Raw genomic sequence first — 10,312 nt, 5'->3', positions numbered from 1 at the left:
ATGGAATAGGGTGCCATCTGGATCATGTATTATGTATGGAATAGAGTGCCATCTGGATCATGTATTATGTATGGAATAGGGTGCCATCTGGATCATGTATTATGTATGGAATAGGGTGCCATCTGGATCATGTATTATGTATGGAATAGAGTTCCATCTGGATCATGTATTATGTATGGAATAGAGTGCCATCTGGATCATGTATTATGTATGGAATAGGGTGCCATCTGGATCATGTATTATGTATGGAATAGGGTGCCATCTGGATCATGTATTATGTATGGAATAGAGTGCCATCTGGATCATGTATTATGTATGGAATAGGGTGCCATCTGGATCATGTATTATGTATGGAATAGGGTGCCATCTGGATCATGTATTATGTATGGAATAGAGTGCCATCTGGATCATGTATTCTTTATGGAATAGGGTGCCATCTGGACCATGTATTATGTATGGAATAGGGTGCCATCTGGATTTTGTATTATGTATGGAATAGAGTGCCATCTGGATCATGTATTATGTATGGAATAGGGTGCCATCTGGATAATGTATTATGTATGGAATAGAGTGCCATCTGGATCAAGTATTATGTATGGAATAGAGTGCCATCTGGATCATGTATTCTTTATGGAATAGGGTGCCATCTGGATCATGTATTATGTATGGAATAGGGTGCCATCTGGATCATGTATTCTTTATGGAATAGGGTGCCATCTGGATCATGTATTCTTTATGGAATAGGGTGCCATCTGGATCATGTATTATGTATGGAATAGGGTGCCATCTGGATCATGTATTATGTATGGAATAGAGTTCCATCTGGATCATGTATTATGTATGGAATAGAGTGCCATCTGGATCATGTATTATGTATGGAATAGAGTGCCATCTGGATCATGTATTCTTTATGGAATAGGGTGCCATCTGGATCATGTATTATGTATGGAATAGGGTGCCATCTGGATCATGTATTCTTTATGGAATAGGGTGCCATCTGGATCATGTATTCTTTATGGAATAGGGTGCCATCTGGATCATGTATTATGTATGGAATAGGGTGCCATCTGGATCATGTATTATGTATGGAATAGAGTTCCATCTGGATCATGTATTATGTATGGAATAGAGTGCCATCTGGATCATGTATTATGTATGGAATAGAGTGCCATCTGGATCATGTATTATGTATGGAATAGGGTGCCATCTGGATCATGTATTATGTATGGAATAGAGTGCCATCTGGATCATGTATTATGTATGGAATAGGGTGCCATCTGGATCATGTATTATGTATGGAATAGGGTGCCATCTGGATCATGTATTATGTATGGAATAGAGTTCCATCTGGATCATGTATTATGTATGGAATAGAGTGCCATCTGGATCATGTATTATGTATGGAATAGGGTGCCATCTGGATCATGTATTATGTATGGAATAGGGTGCCATCTGGATCATGTATTATGTATGGAATAGAGTGCCATCTGGATCATGTATTATGTATGGAATAGGGTGCCATCTGGATCATGTATTATGTATGGAATAGGGTGCCATCTGGATCATGTATTATGTATGGAATAGAGTGCCATCTGGATCATGTATTATGTATGGAATAGGGTGCCATCTGGATCATGTATTATGTATGGAATAGGGTGCCATCTGGATCATGTATTATGTATGGAATAGAGTTCCATCTGGATCATGTATTATGTATGGAATAGAGTGCCATCTGGATCATGTATTATGTATGGAATAGGGTGCCATCTGGATCATGTATTATGTATGGAATAGGGTGCCATCTGGATCATGTATTTTTTATGGAATAGGGTGCCATCTGGATCATGTATTATGTATGGAATAGGGTGCCAGGATTGACCAGAATCTCTCTTTCTCCCTCTCTCTCTCGCCCTCTCTCTCTCCCTCTCTCTCTCTCTCTCTCCCTCTCTCTCTCTCTCCTCTCTCTCTCTCTCTCTCTCTCTCCCTCTCTCGCCCTCTCTCTCTCCCTCTCTCTCTCTCTCTCTCCCTCTCTCTCTCTCTCTCCCTCTCTCTCTCGCCCTCTCTCTCCCCTCTCTCTCTCTCTCTCTCTCTCCCTCTCTCTCTCTCGCCCTCTCTCTCTCTCTTTCTCTCTCTGTCTCTCTCTGTCTCTCTCTCTCCTCTCCCTGTCTCCCCTGCCTCCCCTCCGCCCCTCCCTTCCCCATCTCCTTTCCCCTCTCCTTCCCTGTCTCCTCTCCTTTCCCCTCTCCTTCCCCTGTCTCCTCTCCTCTCCCTGTCTCTCCTCTCCTTTCCTCTCCAAAGATGTCCCAAAGTTGTTGTCAGAGGAAGAGGAAGCTAGCGGATTGCAGAGATGGGGAAACCATCTCTGGGGGAACACTCCAAAATGGAGGTTTTCATCGAGGAGTCCTATGAGTTCAAGGTACGGGACAGTCTGTCACTCCAATAGACACACACACACACACACACACACACACACACACACACACACACACACACACACACACACACACACACACACACACACACACACACACACACACACTCCACACATACACACACACACACTCCACACACACACTCCACACACTCCACAGACACACACACATACACACACACACTCCACACACACACACACACTCCACACACTCCACACACACACACACACACACACACACACACACATACACACTCCACACATACACACACTCCACACATACACACACACACTCCACACACACACACACACACACACACACACTCCACACACTCCACACACACACTCCACACACACACACACACTCCACACACACATTCTCCACACAGCGAATCCCTCTCCCCATCATGTTAGGTTGAAGTGTGTTTTAATTCAGTTGATGTCACTGCCACCAGGTGGTGAATCATGTGAACTGCATGTCTTCATTCTGATAACGACCTCCTCTGAGTCTTCATTAGACTGTGTTTGTGACTGCGCGTGTGTCCCACAATGCACCCTATTCCTTATGTTTGTATTATTAATACTTATATTTTGGCTCTGGCCAAAAGTAGTGCACTATATAGGGAAAAAGTGCGCCACCTCAAGTTGAAAGAGCTGCAAATAGCCACGAAGGTTGAGTACCGAAGGAACGGCTTTCATCTCCGGTCGTCGGGGGAAAGACTCATCGTTAAAACATTTTGTAAACAACCGCTTGCAGTTCTGAGCCAACTTGGATACTGAGGAGATCCTGAGGGAAATCAACGAGCATCAACAGCTTTTGAGGAACAAGATACTCCATCGTGGACCCGGCAAAGATCTCACAAAATAACTTCAATAAGCCGACAAAACAACAGAGAGACAGATTCATCTACTGACACTTACCGTTGAGGTAGAGGCTAGTGCTCTTGCTGGAATCCATGCAACACTTGAAAAGTTGTGTGAGGAGGTAGCAGAGTGGAGGGGGTAGTAGAGTAGAGGGGGTAGTAGAGTGGAGGAGGTAGCAGAGTGGAGGGGGTAGCAGAGTGGAGGGGGTAGCAGAGTGGTGGGGGTAGCAGAGTGGTGGGGGTAGCAGAGTGGAGGGGTAGCAGAGGAGGGGTAGCAGAGTGGAGGGGGTAGCAGAGTGGAGGGGGTAGCAGAGTGGAGGGGGTAGTAGAGTGGAGGGGGTAGTAGAGTAGAGGGGGTAGCAGAGTGGAGGGGGTAGTAGAGTGGAGGAGGTAGCAGAGTGGAGGGGGTAGTAGAGTGGAGGGGTAGCAGAGTGGAGGGGGTAGCAGAGTGGAGGGGGTAGCAGAGTGGAGGGGGTAGCAGAGTGGAGGGGTAGCAGAGTGGTGGGGGTAGCAGAGTGGAGGGGGTAGCAGAGTGGAGGGGGTAGCAGAGTGGTGGGGGTAGCAGAGTGGTGGGGGTAGCAGAGTGGAGGGGTAGCAGAGTGGAGGGGGTAGCAGAGTGGAGGGGGTAGCAGAGTGGAGGGGGTAGCAGAGTGGAGGGGGTAGTAGAGTAGAGGGGGTAGCAGAGTGGAGGGGGTAGCAGAGTGGAGGGGGTAGCAGAGTAGAGGGGGTAGCAGAGTAGAGGGGGTAGTAGAGTAGAGGAGGTAGTAGAGTAGAGGGGGTACCAGAGTGGAGGGGGTAGTAGAGTGGGGGGGTATCAGAGTGGAGGGGATAGTAGAGTGGAGGGGGTAGCAGAGTGGAGGGGGTAGTAGAGTGGAGGGGGTAGTAGAGTAGAGGGGGTAGTAGAGTAGAGGAGGTAGTAGAGTAGAGGGGGTACCAGAGTGGAGGGGGTAGTAGAGTGGGGGGGTATCAGAGTGGAGGGGATAGTAGAGTGGAGGGGGTAGCAGAGTGGAGGGGGTAGTAGAGTGTGGGGGTATCAGAGTGGAGATGGTAGCAGAGTGGAGACAGTAGCAGAGTGGAGGGGGTAGTAGAGCGGAGGGGGTAGCAGAGAGAAATCAGAGAATTCAATCCGTCTTGAAACTTCCTCTAGAGACTGTAAAAACAAGGTGTCTTTGCACAGACTTGGAGCTCGGAGCGACAAGACCAAGGGTCCCCGACCGATCATCTTCAAAATTTGAATAACAAAAGGATCTGATCAAAATCAGGGAAATGGGCCTTAAAGGAGGAGGAGTTTAAAGGGACCTTAAAGGAGGAGGAGTTTAAAGGACCTTAAAGGAGGAGGAGTTTAAAGGGACCTTAAAGGAGGAGGAGTTTAAAGGACCTTAAAGGAGGAGGAGTTTAAAGGGACCTTAAAGGAGGAGGAGTTTAAAGGACCTTAAAGGATGAGGAGTTTAAAGAGACTTTAAAGGAGGAGGAGTTTAAAGGGACCTTAAAGGAGGAGGAGTTTAAAGGGACCTTAAAGGAGGAGGAGTTCAAAGGGACCTTAAAGGAGGAGGAGTTTAAAGGACCTAAAAAGAGGAGGAGTTTAAAGGGACTTTAAAGGAGGAGGAGTTTAAAGGGACTTTAAAGGAGGAGGAGTTTAAAGGGACTTTAAAGGAGGAGGAGTTTAAAGGGACTTTAAAGGAGGAGGAGTTTAAAGGGACTTTAAAGGAGGAGGAGTTTAAAGGGACTTTAAAGGAGGAGGAGTTTAAAGGGACTTAAAGGAGGAGGAGTTTAAAGGACCTTAAAGGAGGAGGAGTTTAAAGGGACCTTAAAGGAGGAGGAGTTCAAAGGGACCATAAAGGAGGAGGAGTTTAAAGGACCTAAAAGGAGGAGGAGTTTAAAGGGACTTTAAAGGAGGAGGAGTTTAAAGGGACTTAAAGGAGGAGGAGTTCAAAGGGACCTTAAAGGAGGAGGAGTTTAAAGGTGTCACACCCTGACCATAGTTTGCTTTGTATGTTTCTATGTTTTGGTTGGTCAGGGTGTGATCTGAGTGGGCATTCTATGTTACATGTCCAGTTTGTCTGTTTCTGTGTTTGGCCTGATATGGTTCTCAAACAGAGGCAGGCGTTAGTCATTGTCTCTGATTGGGAACCATATTTAGGTAGCCTGTTTGGTGTTGGGTTTTGTGGGTGATTGTTCCTGTCTCTGTGTTTGCACCAGATAGGGCTGTTTAGGTTTTCTCACGTTTATTGTTTTGTTCGTCTATTCATGTGTACTTTTCTTTATTGAAGAACCATGAATAGAAACCACGCTGCATTTTGGTCCGCCTCTCCTTCACCACAAGAAAACCATTACAAAAGGACCTTAAAGGAGGAGGAGTTTAAAGGGACCTTAAAGGAGGAGGAGTTTAAAGGGACTTTAAAGGAGGAGGAGTTTAAAGGGACCTTAAAGGAGGAGGAGTTTAAAGGACCTTAAAGGAGGAGGAGTTTAAAGGGACCTTAAAGGAGGAGGAGTTTAAAGGACTTTAAAGGAGGAGGAGTTTAAAGGGACCTTAAAGGAGGAGGAGTTTAAAGGGACCTTAAAGGAGGAGGAGTTTAAAGGGACCTTAAAGGAGGAGGAGTTTAAAGGGACCTTAAAGGAGGAGGAGTTTAAAGGACCTTAAAGGAGGAGGAGTTTAAAGGGACCTTAAAGGAGGAGGAGTTTAAAGGGACCTTAAAGGATGAGGAGTTTAAAGGGACCTTAAAGGAGGAGGAGTTTAAAGGACCTTAAAGGAGGAGGAGTTTAAAGGGACCTTAAAGGAGGAGGAGTTTAAAGGGACCTTAAAGGAGGAGGAGTTTAAAGGGACCTTAAAGGAGGAGGGGTTTAAAGGGACCTTAAAGGAGGAGGAGTTTAAAGGGACTAAAATCAGTCTCAAAGACCAAATGAAAAGATAAATGAAAAGAGGAAGTGATGGGGTAATAAACCATGACCTGACCTCAACCTCCTCGATGCCTAATCCAAATATCTCCACCCGTATCCCCTATAGCAATCCTGTGACTTCCTCCCGTCCACACAAACACATTCCACAGCCGTCTGGCTCCTGCAGAGAACCGTTAACGTCTGATGTACCAACCAGTCTCTATCCCCCCTCAGATACTATAGTAATACTGATGTACCAACCAGTCTCTATCACCCCTCAGATACTATAGTATTACTGATGTACCAACCAGTCTCTATCACCCCTCAGATACTATAGTATTACTGATGTACCAACCAGTCTCTATCCCTCCTCAGATACTATAGTATTACTGATGTACCAACCAGTCTCTATCACCCCTCAGATACTATAGTATTACTGATGTACCAACCAGTCTCTATCACCCCTCAGATACTATAGTATTACTACAACCAGTCTCTATCCCCCCTCAGATACTATAGTATTACTGATGTACCAAACATTCTCTATCCCCCCTCAGATACTATAGTACTACTGATGTACCAATCAGTCTCTATCATCCCTCAGATACTATAGTATTACTGATGTACCAACCAGTCTCTATCCCCCCTCAGATACTATAGTATTACTTCTGATGTACCAACCAGTCTCTATCCCCCCTCAGATACTATAGTATTACTGATATACCAGCCAGTCTCTATCCCCCCTCAGATACTATAGTATTACTTCTGATGTACCAACCAGTCTCTATCACCCCTCAGATACTATAGTATTACTGATGTACAACCAGTCTCTATCCCCCCTCAGATACTATAGTATTACTACAACCAGTCTCTATCCCCCTCAGATACTATAGTATTACTGATGTTCCAACCAGTCTCTATCACCCCTCAGATACTATAGTATTACTGATATACCAACCAGTCTCTATCCCCCTCAGATACTATAGTATTACTGATGTACCAACCAGTCTCTATCCCCCCTCAGATACTATAGTAATACTGATGTACCAACCAGTCTCTATCACCCCTCAGATACTATAGTATTACTGATGTTCCAACCAGTCTCTATCACCCCTCAGATACTATAGTATTACTGATGTACCAACCAGTCTCTATCACCCCTCAGATACTATAGTATTACTGATGTACCAACCAGTCTCTATCCCCCCTCAGATACTATAGTATTACTGATGTTCCAACCAGTCTCTATCCCCCCTCAGATACTATAGTATTACTGATGTACCAACCAGTCTCTATCACCCCTCAGATACTATAGTATTACTACAACCAGTCTCTATCCCCCTCAGATACTATAGTATTACTGATGTACCAACCAGTCTCTATCACCCCTCAGATACTATAGTATTACTGATGTTCCAACCAGTCTCTATCCCCCTCAGATACTATAGTAATACTGATGTACCAACCAGTCTCTATCACCCCTCAGATACTATAGTATTAGTGATGTACCAACCAGTCTCTATCACCCTCAGATACTATAGTAATACTGATGTACCAACCAGTCTCTATCACCCCTCAGATACTATAGTATTACTACAACCAGTCTCTATCCCCCCTCAGATACTATAGTAATACTGATGTACCAACCAGTCTCTATCACCCCTCAGATACTATAGTATTACTGATGTACCAACCAGTCTCTATCCCCCCTCAGATACTATAGTATTACTGATGTACCAACCAGTCTCTATCACTCCTCAGATACTATAGTATTACTACAACCAGTCTCTATCCCCCCTCAGATACTATAGTATTACTACAACCAGTCTCTATCACCCTCAGATACTATAGTATTACTGATGTACCAACCAGTCTCTATCCCCCCTCAGATACTATAGTATTACTACAACCAGTCTCTATCACCCCTCAGATACTATAGTATTACTGATGTACCAACCAGTCTCTATCCCCCCTCAGATACTATAGTATTACTGATGTACCAACCAGTCTCTATCACTCCTCAGATACTATAGTATTACTACAACCAGTCTCTATCCCCCTCAGATACTATAGTATTACTGATGTACCAACCAGTCTCTATCACCCCTCAGATACTATAGTATTACTGATGTACCAACCAGTCTCTATCACCCCTCAGATACTATAGTATTACTGATGTACCAACCAGTCTCTATCACCCCTCAGATACTATAGTATTACTACAACCAGTCTCTATCCCCCCTCAGATACTATAGTATTACTGATGTACCAACCAGTCTCTATCACCCCTCAGATACTATAGTATTACTGATGTACCAACCAGTCTCTATCACCCCTCAGATACTATAGTATTACTGATGTACCAACCAGTCTCTATCACCCCCCAGATACTATAGTATTACTACAACCAGTCTCTATCCCCCTCAGATACTATAGTATTACTGATGTACCAACCAGTCTCTATCACCCCTCAGATACTATAGTATTACTGATGTACCAACCAGTCTCTATCACTCCTCAGATACTATAGTATTACTACAACCAGTCTCTATCCCCCTCAGATACTATAGTATTACTGATGTACCAACCAGTCTCTATCACCCCTCAGATACTATAGTATTACTGATGTACCAACCAGTCTCTATCACCCCTCAGATACTATAGTATTACTGATGTACCAACCAGTCTCTATCCCCCTCAGATACTATAGTATTACTTCAACCAGTCTCTATCACCCCTCAGATACTATAGTATTACTGATGTACAACCAGTCTCTATCCCCCCTCAGATACTATAGTATTACTACAACCAGTCTCTATCCCCCCTCAGATACTATAGTATTACTGATGTACCAACCAGTCTCTATCACCCCTCAGATACTATAGTATTACTGATGTTCCAACCAGTCTCTATCACCCCTCAGATACTATAGTATTACTGATATACCAACCAGTCTCTATCCCCCCTCAGATACTATAGTATTACTGATGTACCAACCAGTCTCTATCCCCCCTCAGATACTATAGTAATACTGATGTACCAACCAGTCTCTATCACCCCTCAGATACTATAGTATTACTGATGTTCCAAACAGTCTCTATCACCCCTCAGATACTATAGTATTACTGATGTACCAACCAGTCTCTATCACCCCTCAGATACTATAGTATTACTACAACCAGTCTCTATCCCCCCTCAGATACTATAGTATTACTGATGTACCAACCAGTCTCTATCCCCCTCAGATACTATAGTAATACTGATGTACCAACCAGTCTCTATCACCCCTCAGATACTATAGTATTACTGATGTACCAACCAGTCTCTATCACCCCTCAGATACTATAGTAATACTGATGTACCAACCAGTCTCTATCACCCCTCAGATACTATAGTATTACTACAACCAGTCTCTATCCCCCCTCAGATACTATAGTAATACTGATGTACCAACCAGTCTCTATCACCCCTCAGATACTATAGTATTACTGATGTACCAACCAGTCTCTATCCCCCCTCAGATACTATAGTATTACTGATGTACCAACCAGTCTCTATCACTCCTCAGATACTATAGTATTACTACAACCACTCTCTATCCCCCCTCAGATACTATAGTATTACTACAACCAGTCTCTATCACCCCTCAGATACTATAGTATTACTGATGTACCAACCAGTCTCTATCACCCCTCAGATACTATAGTATTACTGATGTACCAACCAGTCTCTATCACTCCTCAGATACTATAGTATTACTACAACCAGTCTCTATCCCCCCTCAGATACTATAGTATTACTGATGTACCAACCAGTCTCTATCACCCCTCAGATACTATAGTATTACTGATGTACCAACCAGTCTCTATCACCCCTCAGATACTATAGTATTACTGATGTACCAACCAGTCTCTATCACCCCTCAGATACTATAGTATTACTACAACCAGTCTCTATCCCCCCTCAGATACTATAGTATTACTGATGTACCAACCAGTCTCTATCACCCCTCAGATACTATAGTATTACTGATGTACCAACCAGTCTCTATCACCCCTCAGATACTATAGTATTACTGATGTACCAACCAGTCTCTATCACCCCCCAGATACTATAGTATTACTACAACCAGTCTCTATCC

General features: G+C 44.0%; 1 protein-coding gene across 1 annotated transcript in view; it reads left to right on the top strand.

Annotated features, from left to right (window-relative positions):
• The first annotated feature begins 2,347 nt into the window (after nucleotides 1-2,347).
• The window catches only part of LOC135536302 (sodium/calcium exchanger 3-like), a 31,972-nt gene continuing 24,007 nt past the window's right edge, over nucleotides 2,348-10,312 (top strand). The window contains exon 1 of the mRNA XM_064962658.1: nucleotides 2,348-2,416. Coding sequence (XP_064818730.1) covers nucleotides 2,348-2,416 — 69 coding nt within the window. The remainder of the gene's footprint in view (nucleotides 2,417-10,312) is intronic.

The sequence above is a fragment of the Oncorhynchus masou genome, unplaced genomic scaffold (assembly GCF_036934945.1).
Source record: "Oncorhynchus masou masou isolate Uvic2021 unplaced genomic scaffold, UVic_Omas_1.1 unplaced_scaffold_593, whole genome shotgun sequence".
Classification (NCBI taxonomy): Eukaryota; Metazoa; Chordata; class Actinopteri; order Salmoniformes; family Salmonidae; genus Oncorhynchus; species Oncorhynchus masou.
The sequence above is the reverse complement of the archived record's forward strand: the minus strand, read 5'-3'. Positions and strand labels throughout refer to the sequence as shown.